Genomic DNA, 27,847 nt, shown 5'->3' on the forward strand with positions numbered 1-27,847 from the left:
CTGTGCTTTGGAATTATGCTTTAGAGGGTCATCTTGAGTTGAGTTTCTTTCCTTGCACCTGCCCTGCCCTACCTAGGGATTTGCTCTTACCTGCTTCTTACCTCCGAGGACCCCAACCCCGAGCCAAGGGTTATATTTGCAGCTGGAGGCTTCTGTTCCATGTCAGTGATAGAATGTCCAAGATCCACCGCCAGGCCAGCACACTTGGCCCAAGTCTGGTTGTAAGGCTGTGTCTGCCTTCTGCCACCTCCCTGGATAAGGCAAGTTTTAAAGCCCCCTTTCACTGTGGTGTGGAGCCCCACTCCACATTTGTTTATTTCCAGCTGTGACCCTAACTCAGGTCCCAGACTTTTCCTACGGACATTTTTGGCCCCATTAGCCCACAGAAGCAGGACTCCTAGACACTTCTGTCTGCAATTTTCTTTTGCATTTCTATTTTGATCCATGGAGATATTTAAATTTTTTTAATCACACAGATTTAATCACACTAAGCCCCTACATGTCTATAACTTTATATATTTTTGCTGTTTTGGACCTGGGGTGGTGACAAGAGAGGGTCACTGAATGCGCATGCTTACAACATAGTCTTGGCTGAAAGACTCTGTTGTCTTAGGTTGTTTTACTTAAATTCTCTTCCAGCATCGCTAGGTGACATTGAGAGTGTACGTACTCCAGCCACACTGGCTTTCTTTCAGTTCCTTGCACTGAACTTGCTCTTGTCCTTGTTTCTTGAACTGAATTTGAACTTGTCCTTCCCTATCCCAGAGTCTCCTCACATGAAATCATGAGGAACTATGCATTTATATAGAGGTATTCCTTATCTGTATGTCTTGTTTGAAGAGCTTGCTTCCCTGAAGGACAGAATGATCAAGAATTGTGATTGGTGTCTTTGTTTTTGCTTCTGATCTAAGACAGAGTTGACAATTTAGAACATGAATACCCAAGAAGGATTCTGTCATCTTTTAGCTTAAATACTAGGGCTTTTGAAATTTAAATACAGCATGCCTCATTTTGTCAGTATGGGAACAACCTACAAATATAATCTTCTCGATATGATTTTGGGAGGAATATATGCGTTGGTGATTAGAACTTGAACTCTCCAGCCTCGGTTCCATCCATTCATTGGTTCTGTGACCTTAAATTCTTAAACTTAAGCCTCTGTTTTCTCATCAGTAAAACTGAAATAATAATAGTTATTTTCACATAGATTATTGTGAGAGTGAAAACTAAAACATCTAATTCAGGGTCCGACTCATAAAAGGTCCTGAGTTAATATTAACATTCATTTTTGTTATAGTTAACATTAATTTGAACTTCATTCTTATGTATGGAGAATGTAAATACTCATAGAGAATAGTTGAGCTTTTTGCCCCTAGGAACTTCTACAGGCATTGTACATGTACCTACCCAGTACTGGTTAGTGTGGTACAAAGGCACACAAAAGTATACAGTGTATCTGTGAATATATACTTTTAACATAAAAAAGTGCCTTCCTTTATACCCATTAACAAAATGCTTTTGTTTATTCATTTATTTTAATTTTTTTTTTTTTTTTTTTTGAGAGAGAGTGCATGGGTCGTGGGGGAGGGACAGAGGGCAGAGAGAGAGAGAGAGAATATCAAGCAGGCTCCATGCCCGGTGCAGAACCGGACACATGGCCTTGATCTCAAGACATTGAGATCATGATGTGAGGCGAAATCAAAAGTAGGACGCTTAACTGACTGAGCCACCCAGGTGTCCCCGAAATCTTTTTGAGAAGAGTGTAATAAGATATTTAATGTCTGGGCTGCATTTGCAATCTTCACTATCTGGCCTAATCCTTACCTACAATAAGTGAAGCAAGTTGGTGAATCCTCACCCCTTTCCTGTTCTGCCGGGCCTTGTGCTCTCATGGGTATAAGTGATTTTTCCTCTTCCGTGCCAGCACCTATCTGTTGGGAGCAGCTGCTTAGAGCCTGGTTTTGGGAAGGATTCTGGGGTTGAGTCTGACTCGTGGGGAAGAGCCCCATGTTCTCAGCTCTAGCTTGCGGGTGTGGGCAGGGTGAATGGTGGCACAGGTGTTGCGTTTGTCGCCCGTTAGTGCTATTAGAGGGTTGAGATCGAGCCCTCTCTGCTAGAGCTTTATATTCTGCTGTTGCAAGAACTTTAGACAAGTGAAGTTTGCCTCAGTTCTTGATCCATGAAATGGAGACAAAACTCCCCTCCTGCTTCCTCTCCAGGGTTGTTATGAGAAAAAAATGGAATGTTTTTCCTGACTAAAAGATGTTAAAACTCTTTGGAGGAAGATCCTCTGTCCATTTATGAAATTCTCACAATTACAGATCAGTTCCCTTTGAACTGAGGCTCGTTCCCGAGCCAGAAGGGAAATGGTCTTGTGTTAGGAACCCTGACAGTCTGCGGAAGAGATGGATCTCTTTGAAGAAAAGCAGAACATCCTTCTGATATAGTGCCTTCGTCCGCAGGACGGGAACCTCTTCTCCCTGAGGAAATCCCCAGTTAAAGGAACCAGCTTACCCAAGGAACAGGCGGTCAGCCCCTTCTGACTGTCTTACTCATACCCTATTTTTTGTAGTGTGCTAGGTCCGTCTTTGCTAGTGTCCCTCCCTGTTCCAGGCTTTGCTTCACCTGCCCCTCTAGCTAGATTGAGTCATATGAAACTGTTCTTTCCTTTTGAATTTTGTGATTTTTCTGGAAAAGAATCTTCATTTATCACTTTTATTTTTATTTTTTTATAATTAAAAAAAAAGATTTTATTTATTTATTTGGCAGACAGATCACAAGTAGAGAGGCAGGCAGGGAGAGAGGTGGAAGCAGGCTCTCTGCTCAGCAGAGAGCCTGATATGGGGTTCGATCCCAGGACCCTGAAGTCACAACCTGAGCCGAAGGCAGAGGCTCAATCCACTGAGCCATCCAGGCACCCCTATCACTGTAATATTGTTAAAGTAACTTATAAAAATAATATGTACTCCCTGCAGATCATTTCCAAGATATGTGCAAGTCTGTGTTGAATTGCAACACTTTAATTCATTTACTTTTAATGAATGCTGCTGGTAGTTCCAATAAATTGAATCCTGGAAATGACCATTGGTTGTGGAGGTCACTAGTGCCATTGTCTAGTGGGAGAGGTAGGTGTGAAAGTCTGGTTAGAGCTCATTCTCGTAGAGAGAAGAGGAGCAGAGAAAGAGGGCAGCCCAATTCTACCAAGCCCCAGATAGGATTTGAGATAGGCCTTCACATGTTCCATTTGGGAACCTTGAGTTTGACTAATGCCAAGCTAAACACTGCCCTTTTCTCTGCTCATGTGGATACCCTCTTTTGATTGATTCATTGGTCGAAAGAGTGTATACTTCTCAGAATTCTGAGTTTCTATTTACACATCTTTTTAGTCCTCACAGAACCTAGCACAGGGCTTTGCACATGGCAGATGCAAATTATTGGACTAAATTTACTGAATGCCAACAGCAAGAATCCATACGTTAGAACAATAGGGCCAGGTGGGCATGGGGAGTGGGAACAAAATGCCCACCAATTCCCGAGCTCCCTCCTTCCAGGGGTGTATCATGAGGATCTTCAAAAATGAACAAAGGCCTCGCCATTGAATTTCTTCTGGCAAATGATGACATTCCTAACCGCTTTCTGTACCCGTAGTCTCTGAACCAACACTCTGTTGGAAAGCGTAGAGCAGACGTAAAGGCGTCTTGTTGCAACTGACCTGTATTCACATGGGCTCTGCTTTTTTGCTAGCTGGCTGACCTTGCCACGTTACCTAAAACCTCTGAGTCTCAGCTCTTCAGCTGTGAAATTGGGATCATTGTGCTTACTTTGGAGAACTAAGTGAAATAATAAATATGAAGAACCTAGGGTAGCACATGGCAGACATTAGGTAAGTGTGGATCAATGAGTGAATAAGCATGCCATTGCTAGGTTGAGAGATAACTGTTCAGAAAGCTCTGTGGATATATTAAGTAGGTTAAGGGATACCTAAGTGGGAGAAAGAATTGCTATTTCTGAACTTGTAAAATATGAGTAATTTCCTCTCGCCTTCTTTCCACTGCCCCCTTACATTTTTTTTCCTAGAACTTTCAAAGTAACACATTTCAGAAACCAGACTGTGTTAGATAAAGATGAGTAAGTTTTGTCTTTATTGAAACAGTCCAGTATGCCCAAGTTTTTAATTCTTTAGGCAACATCTATTAAGAAGCTATCATTAAAAGACCCTGAGCAGGGATATATGAAGCTACCAAGGACGGGACAGCTGAATAGACCACTAAAGTTAAGAAATCAACACTATGGGGTGCCTGGGTAGCTCAGTCATTAAGTGTCTGCCTTCGGCTCAGGCTCAGGTCATGATCCCAGGGTCGTGGGATCAGGTCCCGCATTGGGCTCCCTGCTTGGCGGGAAGCCTACTTCACCCTCTCCCACTGCGCCTGCTTGTGTTCCCTCTCTCATTGTGTCTTTCTCTGTCAAATAAATAAAATCTTAAAAAAAAAAAAACCGACACTGTGGGGGAGACTGCTTTGTAAGGAGAGCATGCTTCCTTTCTTTCCTAATGTGTTGTTAGTATTTGCTATATAATAAGTTAGGAATCAGGAAATGAATCCTTTTAAAATAATTGGCAAGTGTTTCACTCTTGATTGTAGGGGATTTAAAATGGAGAGAGAGAGCCATTGCTAGGTAAGTCTCCATATAGTTATGCAGTTTGCTCTGGTCACCCGCCTGGTCCTGGGCTAATCCGAGATGGTGTTTGAGTTCTCCCAGGGTCACCTGATGAGGGTGTATTTATGCAGGCTATTAGAATATGTTGTACTTCCAGGAGCCCAGGCTGTCTGGATTTGGTGCCAGAACCCCTAAGACTTGAGGCTGAGTGGGAGAGAATATGCCACGGAGCGAAAAATGAATGAAAGCTCCAGTGCTCCAGTGTTTATCGAACTTGCGTAGTCCTCGGGTATTGAACATGCTTCATCCTACTTATTTCTGTTATATAATCATATCTTTAGAGACGCTGAGATTTAACATCTGCCTTTTAAAAGTATGAGCTGTATAAACACTGCAAGGAAGACCAACCAGTCAAGGAGGAGAGACTTGAGAATGTCGTCATTGTATCAGTTATTATTCTGTGATGGTCACAAAAGATGACAGGCGACGAGCATGAACTCCCTTGGATGCTGGAGGGCCTGAGTTATAACCTCGGACTGTTGATAAACAGTTTGACCTTGCACAAGTTACTTAACTCTCTTTGCCTTGGTTTCTTACAAGGCTGTGCAAATTACACGAAAGGCTTCAGGCAGTAGGTTCTGTGTAAGTGTCAGGATGCATAAACCATTGACCTTCCAGAAGCAGGAGTCCCAAGCGCCCTCACGCAACACCTCATGGTGACTGCTTCCCCACTTCCTCCTTTCCGCAGCCAGCTGCGCGGCACAGCAGTCACATGGCTGGGCTGCTTCTGTCTGGGCTGGTCTGAGAGGAAGTGTTAGTGAGGGATACCAGAAATTAACAAGTGTCTGTTAGCGTTTTTTATAGCTCATGTATCCTTTCATACTATCCCCTGGAATCTCAAAACAACGCAGCGAGGTCTGTATTATTTTCTACACTTGAGAAAGAAAATATGGCTCAGAAATATTAACTGACTTGTTCTGAGTCACACAGCTTGTAAGCGGTAGGGGACCAGGAAAGCAGCTATTGGGAGAACACCAGATTTCGGATTTCGTTAGGTACTAGAAAGCTGCTTTAGACATTCATTCAAGTTTCATGTGCCTTAGGTACAAAAGATTGTTATTGAAACAAACCTCCATAGGCAAACACCTTTGTGGATGTAAGGACGAGAATAATGCAGAAACGTTCTTAGGATCCCTGAGGTCTCTCTGGAGCTGCTGTTCTGTTTCATTTTTGTTTTTTGTTCCTGGTGGACCCAACAGAGCAAAATAATTAATTATATGTTTTTGTGTTAGTTTTCCAGATTCTCACTTTCTGGCCCTTTTATTTATTCTTGCCCTATTAATTTATTATTCTTTTAATAATAAATAAATATAATTTATTTATTATTCTTTTAATAATAATAAATAAATATAATTTATTTATTATTCTTTTATTTATTTATTATTGCCTACCTTTTGGTCATACCTAACTAAGCAAGTCACACTGAGAAGAGGTAGGGCAAAGATACAGGCTCAGTTCTCAATGTGTCCCCACTCTAAGTCTTGGAAAGAAAAAAGCAAACAAATGTTTGGTAGAAGAGGTAAAGACTTCAGCTAAAATGACATATTTGAGTTGTCAGGGCGTCTTTGTTACTCTCCATGTCCACAAATGATAAACTGTCAGCTACATTCCACACTGTGAAAAACAGGAGAAACCGAGCTCCTGTAACACTTCTGGAAGTTGCTGGACTGTTTATGCTGTTGTGCAGTTGCAGGATGACGAGCACAGAAACTATATTCCAGTGGGATTTAGAAATACTACCTCGGGGCCGCCTGGGTGGCTCAGTCGGTTAAGTGTCTGCCTTCTGCTTCAGTCATGATCTCAGGATCCTGGGATCGAGTCCTGCATAGGGCTTCTTGCTAAGCAGGAAGCCTGCTTCTCTCTCTCTCCTTTCGCCCCTCTCCCTGCTTGTGTTCTCTCTGCCTTTCTAACAAATAAATAGTATCTTTAAAAAAAGAAAAAAAGAAATACTACTATGATAGAGACTACATGCGGTGCTTTAGGAATTCTGTTTATTTATTTACAGTTGGTATCAGCCATAGTGTAGTATATATGAAAGCAGAGCAGTGACCCCAAAGCTCTTCTTGAGAGCACAGCTTACTGGCTATGCAGTTACTGGAATTTTCTCTTCAATTTTTATGCAGATATAAACTGAACCGACTCAACAGTTCTTTCCTAGGGAGGGAGAGTCTAAATCAACTTTGGTGATAGGCTGATATTAAAATGCTGAAGGCCCAGAAATGGCAGTATAAGAAGTAGGACCGTGGCAAAACAGAAGCCTTCTCTAGAATAATCTGACACCCTCCCTAAATCCTCTACACGCTGGCCCTGCCATCAAGAGCAGCTGTGTCTCCCTTCACATCTGTACACAAGTCTGCCTCCCAACTAAAGTCACCTTCTGTCTGTCCCATGTCAGAGCGGGCCCATCCCTGGCGCATCTCTGGCTTCCTGGTTCCTTTTGTCAAGTAGTGGGGGAATGGTGTCCCCATCTCCCAAATGTTACATCCACAGCCTAGTCCTTGGAACTTATTTGGAAAGAGGATCTTTACAGATGTAATTAATTTAAGGATCTTGAGATGAAGAGATCATCCTGGACTATCAGGTTCAGCCCTAAACTCAGTGACTGGTGTCCTCGTAAGAAGCACACGGGAGAATACAGACATGGATATGAAGGCAGAGGCAGAGGTTGGAGCGATATGGCTCCAAACCAAGGATGCCAGTAGCCACTGAAACTGGAAGAGAGGAGTAATGTTCTCAGTGGACTGAATGTTTTCATTCCCCGCCCCCACTTTCATATATTGAAGCCCTAACCCTCCTGCTGGTATTCAGAGGCAGGCCTGCAGGAGGTAATTAGGTTTAGATTACGTTCTGAGGGCTGGTGCCTTCAAGATGGGATTAGTATCCTTATAAGAAGGGGAAGGACACCAGCGCTCACTCTCACACACCAAAGGGCGGTGGGAGCACAGGGCGGGAAGGCAGCTGTCTACACACCAGGAAGCAGAATCTCACCGGGATCTTGGACTTCCCAGCCTCTACCAAGTCTGTGGTGTTCTGTTACAGCAACCTTAGCTGATACAAACACATTCTCCCTGAGAGCGTCCAGAGCTGCTGTGGTTCTGCTGAGCCCTTGACCCCCGTGTCCATATTTCTTTGAGTCCCAGCTCAAGGATTCCTCCTGAGGTGGGTCTAGCTCATGGGATTGTGCTTGAGAACTCTGGTAGCACGTTCTTTTGAATCTCCCATTCAGCATTTCCAAGTCTTCAGCCTCATATCTCTTTATTTTAAATATATGCTAACTTCTGGGAAGCCAACCCTGGGTTTTCCGTCTTTCCATCTCCAGTATCTGGTGCTAAGCCTCAGACCTCTGGGTAGAGCCTGCCTTATTAAATGGAAGGTCAGTTACAAACCGGACTCTAACTTCCGTAACACCTCAGTCATTCCTTCTTTGATTCGCAAGGCTCCCCGGGATGTTATCCTGTCACTGGGTTCTCATTATGAGAACGTTATTCTTGTACAGACTGAGGAGGAAATCGCCGATGATTTGGATCAGAGACAGGAAGAGCCTATTCTGGTACCTACTCCTATGATTCTAAATTATATGCGCATTAGTTAGCCAGAATGTGTCTCTACTTTGATTGCAATTTCAATTAGTTCTGGAAAAAAAACCAACACAGTTTTGAGCACCCTCGCCGGAGAGAACACCGTTATCAGCTAGCGCCATCCAGCAACGAAGAGGGTTTTCTTCAGGAGTTGTGTGTCCTGTAATTGGAGAGCAGATGTGTGATGTCTGCACACACACACACAGTCTGCGGTTCTCTCCAGGCTGACACTGAAGTGCAGAGCTCTATGATATGCCAAAGACAGTATGATTTTTAAGATTTTATTTATTTGTCAAAGAGAGAGAGCACAAGTAGGGGAAGTGGCAGGCAGAGGGAGAAGCAGTCTTCCCACTGAGCAGGGAGCCCGATGCAGGGTTTGATCCTAGGAACCCCAGATCATGACCTGAGCCGAAAGCAGATGCTTCGCCGACTAAGCCACCCAGGCGTCCCTACAGTATGATTTTTTTTTTTAATGAAAAGGTAGTAAAGATAAAATATTAAAATGGTGATGGGAGGTATACAATAAAGAGTGCAAGAGAACATCCGTACTTTGTGCGTCTGACTGAGTTCCCTTCACAGAAGCGTCTGCATGGGAGAGTTTCTCGGGCCTCACATGCACCTGCCCCTGTGTGGGGAGTGAGCCCGGGGGCTTTTCCGTGAGACCAACTGCCCCTGTGACACTGAGGGAATTCTTAGAAAAGGTAGTGGGAAGGGCACTAGGTCGGAGTCCTCAGAAGTCCTTCACTCATCTTCGTGGTCCTACACAAATATTTTCTCGTAGCTTCCTCGTCTCTCAACGAAAGAGCCGGGAAGATGACTTCACATTCTCTTTCAAACTCTGAGGTTTAAAAGAATGACTCCACGACTCTGCAAGGGAAAACTAATCATTCCTTCTGTACCCAGAAAACTAAATAAGCCTGGAAGAGACTCTTGAGTCCCTTGAGTTCAGAGTTACCCTGTCCTCACTGCCTAACACGCGCGCCTGTCAAGTGCGGGAACATGAGGCAGACTGATTGTGCTGGGGGGAGAGCAGGCCCCGGCGGCGAGGAGCTGGACTGGCAGGGCAGCAGGTGGCCTTGGGTGGCCTCTAGTATCCTCGTGGGTGATCTTGTCCGAGTGGGCGTTGGGCATAGAGGTTGTGTGTGCGGTCTGCAGACCACAAATGGGACCCTCCACTTCACAGCGGGTGATGTTGGTCAGACTCTGTGCACCTTCATTACAGAGTCATTGGAGACGCGCAGACCATCAGGCAGTTGTAGCTGATGGGCTGCATGGCCCAAGCGCGGTGACATTTGTAGGTTTGGTGTCTCCATCTTTAACAGTAGGTGCAGCTCTCAAGAGGCCCTGTTGCCAGAGCAGAGCATCACAGAGAACAGAGCCCAGTTGGTGAAGCTTCTGGATTCCTTCAGGTCATGATCTCAATGTCCCAGGATCAAGCCCTACATTGGGCTCCATACTCAGCAGAGGGCTCTGCTTGCCCCTCTGTGCCCACCCCCCATCATGCTCTCTCTCTCAAATAAAGAAAATCTTTTAAAAAAAATCAGAAATGCCTTTAAGATCATTAAATTTGTTAAGTTATGCTCCATGTGATCTAATGCTGGGTATTGTTGCCTTGTGAATTTTAAAATCCTGAGATTAAATAATCTAGAGCAACCCACTCCCCAGTCATGCCAGATAGGGAGAGGCAGCCACAAAACTTCTTCCCCAACACTCTTCAGCTGCAGGAAGAATGGAAGTTTTAAGTCACTTTCTATTTCTGACATCACCGCAAGGACAGCACTGAGAATCCAGCATTTGAAAGTCGCAGAGGAGACGTACACTGTGGAAACAGCTGTGCTGGGCGGGGGGGGCTGGGGGGGCGCTTTCAACTCGTGCACTCAGCAATATGGAAATGAACTGTGCCAGCTCATGAGCACAGATAAATGCTTAGTTGCCTTTCCAACTACAAAGCAGCTTTCTATATTTGGCACTCTTTTGACATTCAGTAAAACAGACTGAATTTAATGCCGGACAACAGTGCCAGACTGTCTTCAGTTAAACTGAAGCGGAGATCTTAGGAAGCCGCTTTCCCCAGCCCCTGTCACATTTCTCTCTCCATCTGATACTCATTGTGAGCTTTCAGCCTGACAGCCTCAGGGCACATCAGCCAGCCGTGTTGGGCTAAGTCAGCAGGGCCTCGATCTCCCCCGGGGGCCCAAGGCCTCCCTGTCCTGTATCCTAGGACATTCAGCTCAAGGTGCATGCTCTACTCCCTGGTCACCAGGTGTGTGGAACAGAAACAGCTCCTTCGGGACGCCTGGTCCCTTGAGCCCAGAGAAGCTGGCATCTTTGCTTTTTTCTGTCCTGAGTACCAGTTCACCCCCGTTCCAGCACACCTGATTAAAATCCCTCATCCTGAGGACTCTGCTGGGCCCTTTTCATACCCCCTTGCTCCTCAGACTCGTTCATTCAGTGAGTATTTTATTCAGGCCCCATACGTCCCCAGTAGTGAGATTACTTCATAGAGGACCTTGTCCCTGGTCGCACGGAACCATGTTCTGGCTCAGAGAGAGACTCATTTGTGAGGTTTGTGGAGGTGCTGATGAGGGAGAGAATTTGTCCCCCAAGGAGAAGGTTTGGGGCAAATGAGAATTCGCAGGTTGAGAAGTAGATGGGACAGACATTCCAAATATAAAAAAGTGAAGAAGCCAAGAATTGGCAGTGTTAAAATGCACAAGCTGATTTCCTGCCCTCATTCAGTGGGACTGCAGGATAGGAAACATGGTAGCTCTGAGCAGGACCCCAGACCTTGCTTGTCTCTACCCGTAGGACAGTGTTCCCTAACTCCTTCAGACTGCTTCAGGATCTTGGCTGCTGCTTGGCATTTACCCCAGTTCATCATCAGAATTTATATATTCAAATTATAGCAGAATATGTGTTATATTATAATACATAGCAGCCTGAATAAAAACGGAGGTTCTGAAGTCAGGTGGCTTTACTATTTGGTGGCTTTATCACGTTAAAGAAGTTACCTAATGCTCTCTTCCTCATTCCAAAAATTTCCGGAAGTTTCCACATTCCAACAATAAGGATACTAATCCAACCTCACAGGATAGGGCAAGGATTAAGTATCATAATGTAAGTATAGTGTTTAGCACACAACCTGGCAGATAGTACATGCTTAATACATTTAGTTATTGTGTTTCATGTATTTGTTCAACATATTTATTCATACCTACGTGCCCTAGTAAGTAGTGAGCAAGGCAGAAAAGATTCCTGCTTTCATGGAGCTAAAAACTGTTCTCCAATTATTTTATGTGATTATTGTTTATATTGTTGTTGTTTTAGTCGACTCCCTTGGGTAGTATTTCCTGGCCCTATTCTTTTGTGTTTTAAATGTCAGCCTATATAGAAGTATGGGTACGACTTAATACTTCCTAGTTAACCATCTATCTAGCACCATTTACTTGGTTTGAGGACTTAATCCATTTTCTTGGGTTGAAAGCCCAATAGTTAATAAACCTGGGAGAATTCTTTTATTTGAGATATATATATATAGCATATAGCATAAATATCACATATATAGCAAAAATTTTAAATATATATATAGACCATTGCTGGGTTTCTAAGCAGTGTAGGGTTTTCCCCTATAACTGTTTTGAGGAGAAAAAACCAAAGTCCTAGGATAAAAGTAGGGAAAAAAAATCATGAACCAATGAAACACTAAGTCATTTGATAATAAATAATACTACTTTATAGTATTGATTATAATATAATGTCAATAATAATTATTGATAATAAATAATACCATATTTACAGTAATATATAGTTGATGTGGGTTGGATAATTTAGGAAAATTTCAGAAACTGAACTAAAATTTTGAAGGGTTTGCATGGGTGGAGAAGATCAAGAGAAGATTCTGGGAGGCTCAAACAATATGAATAAACCACCAGAGTGGAAATGCAGACAAGCATTGCATTATATTCATTTGTATACTGCATGGAGTATAGGGCATAATGGGGCCCCATAAATGATTATGGAAGTGGAGAGTCTTGGGAAACCAGGTTGGATGAGAGCTTGGGTCAGGATAGTGGCTGGGGAACAGAGAGGAAGGGACAGAGAATATAAACATTTTTGAGGATGAAAATGACAGTACTCACTTATGAGAAAATTAATTAAGCCCTCTCAGTTCCGAATGATTTCACTGCACCATGAGGGCATAACATTTCTTCTCACAGAATTTATGTCAGGTTCAGCAGTGGTCCTTAATCCCAGCAAAACAATATCCCTTTATTGTGACCAATATTTTAGTGACCCATTACTCTCCTCAAATGAAATTCATTATTAATTCATAATGAATAATAATTTTGAAAATAATCACTGTAATGCTTTGCTGTAACATAAAGGAAAACTCAGAGAAAGTGGTTAATATTAAAATATTTATTTTAAAATATAGAAGTCCACAAATGATCATACCAGAAATATAATGATGTGGTCAGATATACCTATATGTAAATCATGATAGCTACTAATGCAGACCCATACCAGTGTGTTGTGCTAATAATTCAGATACCACAAGTGACACAGCCTTCAGTGACACAATTCTCCAGAATGGCAGGTGATGCTTGTTAAAGTCCCTAACAGAAGGAAATAGAGCCTCCCCTCAGTTACCCAGTAGTTACAATATTAAGAATTCAAAGTGTCTAAAAACCTTGCAGAAATACTTCAATATAGAGTGAAACAGAATCAGATTTTGTGCTCAAGAAATTAAAAACAGGTTCCACCTACAAAAAAGTCCACTGGCACTTTGGAAAGTCTCATGGGAAGTGGGGCAACTTTTTCATTGTCTGAGATGGAGGCCCTGTGGGACTTTGACCATTCCTGGATCCCATCCATTAGATCTGGGGAACCGAGACAACAGGAAGTACCCCACCACTTGACAGCCCCGGACGGAGAGGTCTGCCCCCAAGGAGAACATTGGCTCTCAGGTTTCAGCCGGGTAACTCAAGGGTGGTGACAGACGAGGAAGTTGGAAGGGGAGGATTTGGATGGCAAGCCCAGAAAAGGAGCTGGCTGCAGAGCTTTCTTCCTTGAGCAGAGTCTCCACTTCCTTAAATACTTCAAATCTGGCTTTTCCAACCTGGTGAGCGTTTTAATTTCTAAGCCCAGGTAGAAAATAAAGTAAGGAAAAAAGATGATATTTTGTTTGGCATAAATGCAAACCGTTTCTGGCTTATTTCCTTTAAATGCTAACAAATGCAGTCTGATTCCCTGCCTTCCACATTGGCTCATTGGCAGGAATGTATTATGTCTCAAGAATTCAGGATAGATCTAGTTCTAACATGAATCCTTGAAACATTTTTGAAATTTAATTCTTATTTTTCTTTAAACTATAGATATGATCTTGTTCCATTTTTTTCAGTTTTGTAAAGTATGCAGTTAACATCTAATCCCTGTTGGCATTTGCATTCTTCACAATTGAATGTATTGAGCAGACATGCATGATTGTCTGGTATTATCACTGCATGTTGCCTTCTGCTTGGGTGTTTTAAACAAAGGGAAAGGACTTGATCCCCTGAGAGTACTTCCCAAAAGATTTTGAGCCATTGATTTCCATTTAACAACAATAACAGGCACATATACCCTCTTTTGCAGATACAAATGTGCTGTATTTAACTTTTTTTTTATTTTTTAATTTTTTTTATTTTTAAAGATTTTATTTATTTATTTGAAAGACAGAAATTACAAGTAGGCAGAGAGGCAGGCAGAGAGAGAGAGGAGGAAGGAGGCTCCCTGCTGAGCAGAGAGCCTGATGCGGGGCTCGATCCCAGGACCCTGGGATCATGACCTGAGCCAAAGGCAGAGGCTTTAACCCACTGAGCCACCCAGGTGCCCCTGTATTTAACTTTTAAATAGTCATTTGGCCCAAAGATATTGGGCACATTTCAAATACATGCTGATTTATAATGTTCCAAGGACATAAATCAGTTTGCAGTCTTATACTAAGACCAAGTTTATTGATTAGCCAATCAAATGTATACTATTCAGGACAGCAGATTGAGCACAGTGAGGAAATCAGAAGTGAACTAGATGCTTTACACCCTCAAGGAGTCTGTTGTGTAGTAGGGATGATAAAATCTCACATATAAAGGTAAGTGGTAAACCACTGGTAAGGTAAGATGGAGTGTGGATGAAGTTTCTGAGATGAAATAGTACTGTCCTTTGAAGAAGGCTTCCTGGAGGCAGTGGAATTTTTAAACTCGAACTTAAGAATTCATTAAAATTTTGGCAGGTAGGACATGTTAAATTTTGAGGAATGGCTTTCTAAGCTGAAATACGTGTGAACAGAAGTCATGAATGTGCATGCATGTGTGTGTGGCTTCTCATTCCTTAATAATACACATTCTCCATGTATCATCTGGGTGTAATTAAGTGACTTTGAATAATTGGTGTGATAAAGAAATCTCATTTGACGTTGCTGCCTTTCTGAAAAAGTCCTCCAATTTAAGAGCTAAATATAAGTTTTGCTTTTTTCCATAGAAGAATTCCCTTTTACCACTCTAGCTCTTGGGATCCTACTACCATTTCAGAAGTGTGGAATGTGCCTTTAACTATATTCACGGTAAAGGGCAATCAGATAGAAGGCAGATCTGCCAGGATTGTCATAGAGTTCAGTTGCTAAAGTAGAGAGGTGTTCTCGATACCACGTGTTTCCCAGGTATTGAACTTGAGGACAACGCAGAAACTGAGCCAGGGACCCCAGACCCCTGTGGTTCCATGCCCTTCCATTGGACTGTTTCCTGCAGCTTGAATCAAATTGCTTCTGCTCCCTGGCGCTGGTCCAGACTTACTATTGTCCATCTCCCAATTCCTCTGGCTTCTACCTGTAACCCTCACCTGTAGTCTGGACATTTGACTAAGAGCACGTTAGTCAATATGAAATCTTGGCCAAAAGGACACGTTTGTCTCATGGAGAGATAGCTGCACCCCACGTTCATTGCAGCTTTATTCACAGTAGCCAAGACAAGGACACAACGTAAGTGTCCATCAGTGGATGAATGGATAAAGAAAATGTGCTACACATACAAAGGGGAATATCGTCCAGCCATAAAAAAGAAGGAAATCCTGTCTTTTGCAGCAACACGGATGGACACCGAGTGCATTAGGCTAAGTGAAATAAATCAGAGAAAAACAAATACCGTATGTTATCATTTCTATGCAGAATCTAAAAAAGCTGAACTCAAGGAAAGAGAGAGTGGAATGGTGTCTCCTGGGAGTGGACAGGGGTGGGAATGGTGAAATGCTAGTGAAATTGTTCAAACGCCCAGCTCTAAATTAAGTAAGTTCTGGGGGATCTAATGTACAGCACGGTGAGTATATGCCTTATTATATTCTTGGAACGTTGTGAAGAAAGTAGATCTTTTTGTAGTGATGGGGTAGTGATGGGGGGAGGTGCAGAGAGGAGGGGTATCAAAGCATCCCATTGTATACTTTAAACTTGTGTATGTTATATGCCAATAATATCTCAAAAACATTGGAGGGGTGGGGGAGGACATGTTTGTCAAAACTTAATTATGTGTTGGAAATGTTTCTCTCTGATCTGGATGGTAGTTACTGATGGTATAGGTGTATAAATTCATCAGTTGTACTTTTAAAATTTGTGCTTTTCGTGTATATTTCCCAAAAGCCCTCTCCTAGAAAGGAATGTTTTTTCTCTCTTTAGTGCTGAAACACGGCTAACGGTAAAGCTTTTACTGGCAGTTCTATTTTTGTTCCCTTTGACATCATCACACAGTTACTGTTTGTACACCGCTAGACTTCAGTCTGAATTTTAACTAAAGGCTACAGCCATCAGGTGGGAATATGGGAAAATTGGCTTAAGTACTGGCTGAGAAGTATGAGACTGAATGCAAGCTGTAGCCTTTCAGCACTAAAGAGAGAAAAACATTCCTTTCTAGGAGAGGGCTTTTGGGAAAAAAAAAATCAAATTTGATGCCATTAAATTATAGCATTAAATCCATGAAGTCCAGGACCTGTATGAAAATTAAAGTTTAACTTCTTCCCCCCAGCCAGCCTCACCATCTCGGATGGATTTACCAATAGGATGAAGTAGCTTCTGAATGTTGTTACTGTTTTTGAAGGTAGCCATTTAGCACGAACTGTTTTATTGGAACAGGACAGCTGGGAAGTGGTGGAAGGGCTGAGAGGAGAGATGAATTACACCCAGGAGCCAGCTGTTCAGAAAGGATTTTTGCTGAAAAAGAGGAAATGGCCATTGAAAGGTTGGCACAAGGTAAGACACTGGCCTTGGACTCATCTTTATTTGCACCCACTCAGTACATGGTTTGTAGGTGTGTATAGTGTATATTTAATTTGAAGTTGAACATTGGGATCAAGAGAAGGGTGCATGTTTAAATGGGATGCCTTAGTGAATTACTCTTTCTTCCCTACAGAGATTTTTCTATCTGGACAAAGGAATCTTGAAATATGCCAAGAGCCAAACCGACGTAAGTCTTCTCCTTAATCGAATATGTTATTAAAGAATTCTGAAGGGCTCATTGTTGTCAGCCCATGGATGAGATGGTACACATTGGGGGATTGCATTTCTCTGAACTGGAAACCATAGCGGGTAATAGTTCCTTCACATGGACCAGAGGTGCCAGCTTCTCACCGTCCCAGCCCTGGGTTCTGGGTGGGCTCAGTTTGCCCACCAAGTCAAGGTGGAGGGCTCCTCTCAACACCCCAGTGGGTATCCAGGGGTCTGTTGAGGTCTTAGGGTTGGGCTGAGGGGTCCTCTGGGTGGGAAAAGACATTTTCCCAGCAAGCTAACAGGAATAAAACATAGGACAGGTATCACTCCCACAGTTACAGTGACTGAGGGGTTTGGTGGAGAAGGCCCTTGATGAAGGAGATAGGAAGCTCCCTGTTGCATTAACATGAGGGACACAGCCCACAAGGGCTGGAATGACTGTTCGTCCTGTCCCTTGTATGGGTCCTCCTCTCCCCCTTCACTACCTACTTCCCTTCTTGCTTCCCTTGCCTCCTAGAGCTCATGTCCTCGGGTTGCCTGTAGAAAACCTGACATGAGGCCTGACCCTTGGTGGTTTGTCTTAGCCTCCCACCTTTTCTCCCCTTTTTGAATCACTTCCAAATGAATTTAGAGAGTGGGAACTAATTCTGTGGAAGTCAGTGCAGGTAACCGGTGAATTCATCGCCGTGGGAGTCCATTCATGGGCTTCTTCTCTTGCTTCCTTACTCACTGGCTGTGCGAAGAAAGCACTTGTTACTTAACCCCCCCGTAGACTAAAACAGGTAATGCATGGAGAACACTTATTTCAGTACCGGTTCACACTAAGTGCTTGGTAAGTCATCGTTACTATGTTTGTATTCGTGGAGGGGAGGCTAGAGGAACATCAAGGATGTTACTACTGTTTTTAACACCCTGCACCTCAAGTGGCCCTCTTCTCATGCCTCTGCAGATCGAGAGAGAGAAGCTGCATGGCTGCATTGATGTTGGGCTCTCAGTGATGTCCGTAAAAAAGTCATCAAAATGCATAGATCTGGATACCGAGGAGCACATCTACCATCTGAAGGTGAGGTTACTTCCCCGGCATGATCTCCTGTCCCACGGTTTCTTTCGGTTGCAAAGGGATTGTCAGTTACAGTGCTATTTGGTAATGCAATTTGTTTATTTCAAAAGATCCAACCAACGTGTAGAAGATCTTCATTATGAACGTTATTTCTTACAGACGCTATTGGTATTTGGATGGATCGTCTCACAGGCTGCCAGAGGTTTAGCATCCTTGTCGCCCACCCCGTAGGGACCACACCCTATACATACCATGATTATGACAACAGTCAATAATTACTAAAATCGCCATGTTTCCAAATAACCCTACCTTCCCCCAGACTGTAGCGCTTTTAGTGAAGAACCATGTACCATGGGTTAAAGTAGGTTCCCTGAAACACAATATTTAGTCTTACCACTTTAGCTAATTTTATAGGGATTCCAATAAAATTCTCATAGTACAGTGAATGTCAGGAACTTTTCTCCTAAAGTATGGGCCTCCAATTAGTACCTCTGAAAGCCTCACTCGTCCCTTCTGCCCTCTCCCCTGCCAGGTGGTAGGGTCCAGAGGTCCAGATCTGGTTCAGATCTTGACCTGGCTACTTATAGGCTATTGGCCTTTGGCAAATTTTTTAATCCTGAAAGTCTCTGTTTTCTCACCACCCTTCCCCAGAATGGGAATTATTATAGTACCCGTGTTGTACTGCTGCATGGAGGAAACTTGGCATGATGCCCAACCTGCTGTAAGCTCAAGAACTTTAGTTTTTGTGTATAATTATTAGATGGGACCCAAACATGAGGAGTTAATTGAGAAGATTTTAAAAACTCTTTTCTTACCTCGAGCAAATTACTTGGAATAATGAGCGTGGGGGTTGGGGGTTGGGAAAATGAGCATGAGATGGTGAGCTCCATGTCTTAGGATGCCCCTGCTCTCCTCATAGGACCTGTGTGGTGCTTACACAAGTATATGCCTAATACATACATGTGGTCAGTCATGCTGCTGCCTAGCCTAAGGCCTGAGCAAAGCAGGGAGTCTCACCCTCGGCGCTACTGATGTAGTGGGCCGGAGAATTCTTGACCGTGGGGTCTGTCCTGTGCAGTAGAGGGTGTTGAGGGGTATCCCTGGCCCCTCCCCACTAGATGTTGGTAACAAGCCCCTTTAAGTTATAACAGTCCAAAAAACATCTCGCATTGCCAAATGTCCCTTGGTTGGTAATTAAAAAAAAAAAAAAGAAAGAAAAGATAAAACAGCCCACCCTCCCACCCCGTCTCAAAGGTTGATTCGCCTCCTCTAGAAGAGTGTCACTTGTGTCTCCACGAACTTTCAATGACCCCTACTTACTTCTGTCTTGACATGGTCAGGTTCATCCACTATTTCACATAATAGAATAAAAGTAATTATTCATTCCTAGGTTTGGAAGAACCTGAGTGCTTAAAATAACATTGTGTGCTAGTATCGTGACAAACAGTTTAGTATTTCTCTGTGTTGATTTACTCTAAGTTCTGGTCGTGTTTCTTGTTCATTTGATTGAAAGTGAGCTGTGAGTGTTCATGTAGGTGCGAGCTATTGTCTGAGGGTCCTCATTAGTGGCCTCAGAGTCAGGCAGCTTTTAAGTGGCAGCCACTCAATCCCATTCTCTTATTTTCTAGATGAATAATCTGGGCAGCTGAAGGGTTAAGTGGCTGTCTGCCCACGGTCCTTAATCTGCTGGTGGGGTTGGAACAGAATGCCGGACAGCTATTTAATAAAGTGCTTTGATTCTTCTACCTCACTTAACCAATACAAAAAAATGAGTGAAGACAAATGTTCTGGGCGCCAATTTTTAAGGGCCTCTGAGAGCAGATCAGCGCAAAGGGTGGTGTCAGATTTCTGTGAAGTTTCTGCCATAAGCGTGTCTGGGAAGTGAAATACATTTCGAGGACATAATTTAGGGCGAATAAATAGATGTCTGTCAGTTGATGTTGCTTTTTCCTGTAAATGATATATTCAGTAGCACCGGGGGGGGGGGGGGGGGGGTTAGGTCCTGCATGTCCTTCTAACCAACACAACATACCTAAGAGCTGACCTAACGTTTCCTAAATGAGTGAGTGATGGCCACAGACATCTTTGCTCTCAACAGTGATGGTAAGAAAGATTTGAACAGATTGACCTGGAGTTTGCTTCTTGGAAGATAACCTACCGTGCATCCTGTTGGGTGATTTTAAGTTGGCACTTCATGAAACTCTGTTCCAATATATAGGTATCTATCATTTTCCACTTTGAAAATATTAGTACACTCTCATGCACACAAAACATGGACTGTGAAGAAAGATCTAGTGCATAGGTGCTTGTTACATTCTTTCTAGTACTTTTATGAACATTCGAATTACTTTATAATAAAAGTTCCTAGTTATAAACATTATTCTTCCTGCAAAGAAGACACAGATACTCATTTATGGAGAGCGTAGCTAACTGTTTGTGTAGGTGTGTTTGAAAAATCTTGGAAATCTCCAATAATAGTTTTTCACATTTTTTTTTCCTATTTCCAAGTACAGGGGAAATGTGTTTTTAAAAAACCTTCACATTCCTCACCAATGTGTTCTTTGTCAGAGAAGATTAACAAGGTTAAATATTTTGGGAAGAATTTATGAATTTGTTCCAGTTCAGAGAAGATTGATCTGAAAAGTCTGAATTATAAAAGAGTTTAAAAAGAAACATGGCGGTAGTATTTTCAGTAAGAATGGAAGTGGGGGCAAGTGAATTTGGGGATATTTTGAGACAGATCAACATGAATTCTAGTTTATTTGTTGTTTAATATAAGTAGTAGCGTTTTGCTTTCTTAATAATAGCATGATAACTGGGCCCTTTCATTGAGAACCTAAGTGAAGCTTATGAAGACCATTTTTATTCTCCATTTCCTCCTCAAACATATTGCTATAGAGCACATAAATTTAAACTAAATCAATAAACTCATATTTCTACATTTCTACAGAGGCCAACATGTAAAGAGAGGGCGTCTCAGTTTAATGAAGAAATTGTTCCTTTCCGTGAGTGACACTCTTGTTTCCTTCTTTTTAATCAATTTAGGTCAAGTCAGAAGAAATCTTTGATGAGTGGGTATCCAAACTGCGCCACCACAGAATGTATCGTCAGAATGAAATTGCCATGTTTCCACATGAGGTTAATCACTATTTCCCAGGATCCACTGTCACAGACTCAGCGTCTGGGGTCTTGGACTCCATATCAAGTAGGAAGGTAAGAGTTTGCCAATAATGAGTCTAGAAGAAGGTGGTGGCTTTGTGCAAGGGAGTCCCCACTGGGGGCTCTGTCTGAAGAGGAAGGGCTCGTGGGAAAGAATCTCTTTGCCCAGCTGCTCAGAACTAGGGCCAGAGGAGCATCTGTTGTCACTGGGACAGTAACTGAAAAAACACACAGAGGAATTTAATTGTGTCTCCAGCTCTCCCTTGACCATTCTGACTTAGGTTTTCTTCTCTGCTTGTAAAATGAAGTATGCATGTTAATAGCCATATAGGATTATGAAATTTCTCAACATTTATATCATGATTTTGGTATGATTATCATTTGACCGAAGAAGAAATTCAGGACTGCAGCCCCAGGCATGAGAGCATGGTATGCCAGGCTGAGGCGATAGCCAGAGCTTGGGGGTCTCTAGTGGGGTGCTTTCTTAGAAGTTTCTTTCCCATTATAAGCCAATGGCTTCTGTTAGCGACCAGCTCACTCTGTTGTCCTTTATCCTAACGTGTCCCCACGGGGCTCTGTTTTCATTTATAATGTGCTTTTGTCATCTGTGGAACAGCGTAGCAGTATATCAAAGCAGAACTCGATTCAAACCGGAAGCAATTTATCATTTTCTTGTGCTGGTGAGACACGAGTTCCATTATGGTTACAGTCTTCAGAGGACATGGAAAAATGCTCCAAAGGTAAAGTGACTTGAAACCTCTGCTTCTTTCTGTCATGGCTCTCAGATGGCACTCATTGAGTATTTACACCTCGGGTGAATTTTCCTATCACTAGTCTACATTTCCTCTCAGAGCTCGCTTACTGAGTTTGCACAGGTGATGACCAAAAGACACTCTCCCTGCAGAGCTTCCCATCTTCACCTGGCTGTGCGTGCAGACAGATTTCCTTTCATATTCTTTAAGTACCCACGTCTGGTTTCCATGAGGACCTACTAAATCGCTCTCTCCATGGGTGGGCTCTGGGCAGCTCTTTGATTGTTGTCGTTGTTATTGTTTTTAAGTACCAAAACTGACTCCTGTGTACATCCACGATTGGGAGTCATGGCTCACAGTGAGTGGGCGAACCAGATGGAGATCCCCACGAATAGGAGTTCTCTCCCCTAGTTGCCCACACAATCACCAGAAGAGCACTTGAAAGGCAAGAATATCCACTCTCCAGAAGAATCTCTTTAAATTGGTCTGCACTTGGGCCCTGGCATCACTGATTTTCTACAGGTTCCCAAATGACTCTGATAAGGAGTCAGGATTGAGAACTCTTCCATAAGGAAGCTCAGTGTTCTCAACCCTAATTAGCTAAGAACCACACAGGGAACTGAAACAAAACAATCACTAGTGGGATTGGGGGTGTTCTGATTTAATTATCTCCATATGGGAGTCGGACATACGGAATTTAAAGAATTTCCCCAGTGGATTTTAAAGCAGAGCCATGATTGAGAACCATGATAAGAGAAAGATGCCAGGTCTTGAAAAGTGCATTTTCTCCGTTGAATGCAGATACTATCACACGTGGGGCCCTATAAGATTTGCCCTCCCAGTAAACGTCACGCAGGAGCTTCACTGAGTAACATTTTTGGCACAGGTAGTCCTTGAAGTGCCATCTCTAGACCAGCAGCCTGGGCCTGGCCTGCAAACTTATTTGAAACATGAATTCTCAGACTGAATCAGAAACTGTGGGTGGATCTCAAGGATCTGTGGTTTAATCCGTTTTCCAGTTGATTCTGATGAGGCCAAAGTTTGAGAGCCATTGGATCTTGATTTCTCAGTGGAAACAACCACCATCATACAGCAAACAGCAAATTAAGGACTGTCTTTTGAGTTAGGGACCAAGGAACTGGCGTGAGAACTCTTAGGTCCTCTCAGGTCAATGTGCAGACAATCACCACAATCTCACGTAGGTCCCTGATCGACAGGTATCCTTGGAGACCAGTACAGCCTTCATCTTTGTTTCATTCATTTAGTTGTCTGGAGTCCTCAGGAGCAGAGAATGACACCCTGTTATTGCAATAGTAGAAATAATGATGCTAATGATGGGAGCTGATTTACTTACTGCTCACAGGGTACCAGCACTCCAAAAGCATGCTGACCTATGTCAGCTCACAAATATCCTATGAAGGCAGGTGTATAATTCTCTCCCTTTCCCAGATGAGGACACTGAGGCACAGATGTGATGTAATTCATCCAAGATTCAGAGTTCAGGACGTGTTCAATCCAAGGCCATCTTGTTCTCTAAATCCATGCCCTTCACCATGGCAGTGCACTGCCTCTTCTGTCTCCATACAGATATAAGTCAAGTAGTAGAGAGAAATTTAAGAAGTAGTTGGATTGAGCACAGGGCAACCTGGGTGCCAGGATGAGGGCTTATGAATCTTCCTTTTGCTTTTGTCCCACAGACCTGGCCCATTGTCATGCCTACCTGGTGGAAATGAGCCAGCTCCTGCAGAGTATGGACGTCCTGCACCGGACGTATTCGGCGCCTGCCATCAACGCCATCCAGGTCAGCCAGATCCCTCTGCTGTTTGCACTACGGTGTTTTTCTGCTTCCCTCTCTTCTCCTCAGCCTTGCGCTAACAGTGGGACGTTGTCCGGTCTTGGTTGCTTCTGCCACATTCCAGGGGATGGAGGTGGTCACTTTGCTGTACAGTTTTCCCTCTTTGGTCTGGGAGGCCTTACTTTCTGTGCTCTCTCTCCTGTTTTGAAACAAAGGGTACAGCTTTTGAAAGTCCCAAAAAGGAAAAAAGATCTCACAGGAGGTGGCGGTCCAGAGCTATGGGCAAAGATACTACAGGAACACTGCAGGTAACCGTTGCTTCCCCTGCTCTCCGGGCCGCATGCTGGGGGCTGCGGGGACTCCGATAGGATTTTCTGCAGTTGTGCTCGCTAATAGCCTGTGCAGAGAGAAATTCAATCACTTTGATTTTCTGGTTGCTACAATAAGCATGTAATGGAATTGGGTAAGAGGAAACGGCATGAGGATGAAAGGAGTTAGGCCATTTCTTGGACTTTGGTTTCACCTTCTTTAATTCCAAACCCACCTGCCCTCTTCCCTGCTTGCGTGTGTGCTCTGACCCACCTCTTCTGTGGCCAGTCAGGGGATTCATCATCCCTCTGAGCCCACTGGAGTCTCTGGAAACGGGACATTGTGCAGACTCTCTTTTGCCTCTGTGTCCAACCTCCCAGACCCCCATCAGAGTTTCACTGTTACACTAGCTGCCAATTTCCTGAGTGCACAGCTAAGCCAGAGGCTAAGATTTGCATCTCGGTCATTGCATATTAAATGGGGACATTGTTAAGGTCACATAAATCAGAGACTTAATGAATAAGTCATCGGCTATACTCTTGTATGTTCTTTGGTTCAAAGCACTTTATGGGTTGAACGTAAGTACTTTCAAAGTGAAGAGTGATTTGTGTACAAACATGTGAGAAGTTAGCTTTTTGGAAGCACCAGATGCAAATTAAGGAAACATTCTAAAACCTAGCCACTGTTCACAACCTAGGTACTGAATGGCTATTGCCAGGAGGAAGGAAATGAGAAAGAGTGTGGCAGCTATAGCTGTCATTTCCAACCTAGAGCTTTAATGCTTCGATCATTTGCAAAAGAATATGTGATTTCTCACCCATTTTTATTTTGCAAAAAGCCAGAGAAAGTTGCTGGAGAAAGTGCTTTCCTGGGTTTTCATTTATTTTCTTTTACATTATCACTCGGTAGAAAGATTTACCTATAAAATATTCTTCTACAAAATTCTAATCTTAGTACCAAGTAAATATTCTAAGCCTCTTGCATCTGAGAAGGAATGTCTCCCTTTGGTGTCACTTCAGGTCCCCAAACTTTTCTCTGGCCCAGTAAGACTGCATTCCTCCAATCCTAATTTGTCAACATTAGATTTTGGAGAAGAGAAAAATTACTCTGATGGCTCCGAAACCTCGTCAGAGTTTTCTAAAATGCAAGAAGACCTGTGTCATATTGCCCATAAAGGTAAATGAGTTTTCTTTCTTCCTGATGTGTTTGATGAAAATGTCAGAGGCTTGTCTGGGTATGGGATGTCCTTGGAGAGGGGATCTTAGTTGGTTCATCTTCTGCTCTATTAGGATTTGGGGCAATCTAATTTTTTATTTTATTTCCCTGTACTAGGGAGTGTACTGACAGGAAGTTTCTTTTTTAAGCCCTTAGGGGAGAGAGTGAGAGCGTTAGGTATTCTTTAATTCACATGCTGCTGGTGGCGGTATGAATTAGTGCTTTTCTGGAGAGTGATATGACATTATGTTTCGAGTTAAAAAAAAAATCTGCCTATCCAGCAATTCCACTTTGAAGAATTCATTCATAGAAATTACTTTAGAATTTATCCAAATAAAGAGATCTCTTGTAGCATTGTTTATCATATCAAAAATTAGACATAGATGTTCAACATCATTAGCCATTAGGAAACTGTAAGTTAAAGCCAGGATGAGATATTACCATACCCCTATTTTAGCTCCAAAAAGATGCAAATGCCAGTGAGGACATGGAGAAACTGGGTCTCTCACCTGTTGCTGGTGGCAATGCAGGATGGTACAGCCACTCTGGACAGTGGTTTGGCAGCTTTATATAAAACTAAACATCACTTACCATATAACTCAACATTCACATTCCTGGCCATTTATCCCAGAGAAATGTAAACTGAAGTCCATACAAAAACTTACACATACATGGTCAGAGCAGCTTTGTTTGTATTTATTTGTATAAGCCGAAGATCGGAACAACCCAAATGTCCTTCAACAGGTGCACGGTTATGTAAACTATAGGACGTCCGTACAATGGATACAGCTCAACAGCGAAAGGACCAAATAATGATGTGTATGCATGGCTGCCTGGGGGGATCTCAAGGACATTATGATGAGGGAAAATAGCCGGTTTCTAAAGGTTGTGTAGTGTATGTTTCCATGTACTAACACTTTTGAAGTGATAAGATGATAGGAATAGAGATTAGTGGTTGCCAGGGCTCAGGGAAAGAGAGAAAATGTGGCTGTGATCATGAAGAGGTGGCAAGAGGGATCTTGATGGTAATGGAAGGTTCTGTATCCTGATTGTGGTGGTGGTTCCATGAATCTACACATGTGATAACATTGTGTTGATGTGTATTTACACACATACACAATGAGAGCCCATAAAACTGGTGACATCTGCGGGTGAGCTATAGATGCGGCCAAGGTCAGTTTCCAGGTGTGGATACTGTAGTTCTGTAAAGATGTCACCACAGTCAGAAATGGGCTATAGGGTACCCAGGATCTCTCTGTACTGTTTTTGCAACTTCCTGTGAATCTATAATGATTTCAGAATAGAAAGTTGTTTTTTTTTTAATGGAAATAACCTAAATGCCCAACAATAGGGAAATTGGATTTTTTAATGCAAATATAATTGTGTGATAGAAGAGTCAACAGCACAGGAATAAACATATGGAGCACATAGCTCTGAGGTTGGGTATTCACTAAGTACTTTACATGCACTGTTTCATTTCACTCCAGCAGCAGCGTGTGGAGCAGATAGTATTGAAATCTTCGTTGCACAGATAAGAAAGCTGTGGCTCGAAGAAGCTGAAGAGCTTCCTGAGTAAGAAAGTGGTAGGAAGTGACCCACTGACACTTGAATCCAGCCCTCCTGGTCCAGCGTCTGGTGTCTCACTGCCCTTACACAGGACTACTTTTATTTTATTTTTAAAGATTTTATTTATTTATTTGACAGAGAGAGATCCCAAGTAGGCAGAGAGGCAGACAGAGAGAGAGAGACGGAAGCAGGCTCCTGCCGAACAGAGAGCCCGATACGGGACTTGATCCCAGGACTCTGAGATCATGACCTGAGCCGAAGGCAGCAGCTTAACGTACTGAGCCACCCAGGCACCCACACAGGACTACTTTTATAGACACAGAAACATGTTCACGACACATCATTGAGTAAAAATACAGGTCTTAAAACAATGTATAGGTAGGATCCTGTCCATTCGGAAAAAATGACCTATATAAATCTGGCACATATAGGTGTACTAAAAGACGGGGAAGCTCTACACCGGCCTTTTAGTGATGGAGGCTGGTCTTGCAAGGGCTTATTATCTTCTTACTGCTTATCTTTTTAAAAAATGTGATATATTTATCATTTTTTAAAGATGGGTTTAAAAGTTTTAAATGGGAAGGAAGTGGGGTGCCTGGATGGCTCGCTCAGATAAACGTCTGACTCTTGACTTTGGCTCAGGTCATGATTTCAGGGTCATGAGATGGAGCCCCTGCATCAGGCTCCGAGTTGGGCATGGAGCCTGCTTAAAACTTTCCTTCTCCCTCTGCCCCTCCCTGCCTTAAAAAAAAAAATTTTTTTTTAAATGGGAGGGCAGTGCTTGAAGTGAGAGGAAGGAAGATACAGGCTCTGCTGCTTTATTCTCCTGGCCCCGTGTTTTTCTGCTATGACACTGTTGAACCTTTCAGGTCTCTCTTCCTTTACCCCACAATCATACCAGAAACCATTTCATGTTCTTTACAAATCCCCACCTCAACCAAACTCGTGTCCTAGTTGCTGTAATCGTGTGTTGCCTTTTAGGCTTTATGGGAGGAAATCCCTGAAATAGAGCATGACTTGTCAATAACACCAGCTGTCAGGGCACTTGGGTGGTGCTGTCGGTTAAGCGTCTGGACTCTTGGTTTTGGCTCAGGTGGTGAGGCTGCATTGGGCTTGCACTCTGCGTGGAGTCTGCGGGAGATTCTCTCTCCCTCTCCCCCTCCCACTCATGCTGTCTTTTGCTCAAAT

At 43.0% G+C, this 27,847-nt stretch overlaps 1 protein-coding gene across 6 annotated transcripts in view; it reads left to right on the forward strand.

Annotated features, from left to right (window-relative positions):
• The window catches only part of OSBPL3 (oxysterol binding protein like 3), a 180,291-nt gene that overhangs the window by 97,469 nt on the left and 54,975 nt on the right, over positions 1-27,847 (forward strand). For 4 of the 6 annotated variants that reach the window (XM_046020812.1, XM_046020810.1, XM_046020815.1 and 1 more), the window contains exons 3-10: positions 16,450-16,566; positions 16,727-16,780; positions 17,753-17,866; positions 20,909-21,076; positions 21,639-21,762; positions 23,472-23,575; positions 23,785-23,877; positions 24,898-25,054. In XM_046020812.1, the coding sequence (XP_045876768.1) occupies positions 16,450-16,566; positions 16,727-16,780; positions 17,753-17,866; positions 20,909-21,076; positions 21,639-21,762; positions 23,472-23,575; positions 23,785-23,877; positions 24,898-25,054 (931 nt within the window). The remainder of the gene's footprint in view (positions 1-16,449; positions 16,567-16,726; positions 16,781-17,752; positions 17,867-20,908; positions 21,077-21,638; positions 21,763-23,471; positions 23,576-23,784; positions 23,878-24,897; positions 25,055-27,847) is intronic. The other 2 variants (XM_046020814.1, XM_046020816.1) reach the window with 1 other exon arrangement.

This window comes from Meles meles, chromosome 10, assembly GCF_922984935.1.
Source record: "Meles meles chromosome 10, mMelMel3.1 paternal haplotype, whole genome shotgun sequence".
Classification (NCBI taxonomy): Eukaryota; Metazoa; Chordata; class Mammalia; order Carnivora; family Mustelidae; genus Meles; species Meles meles.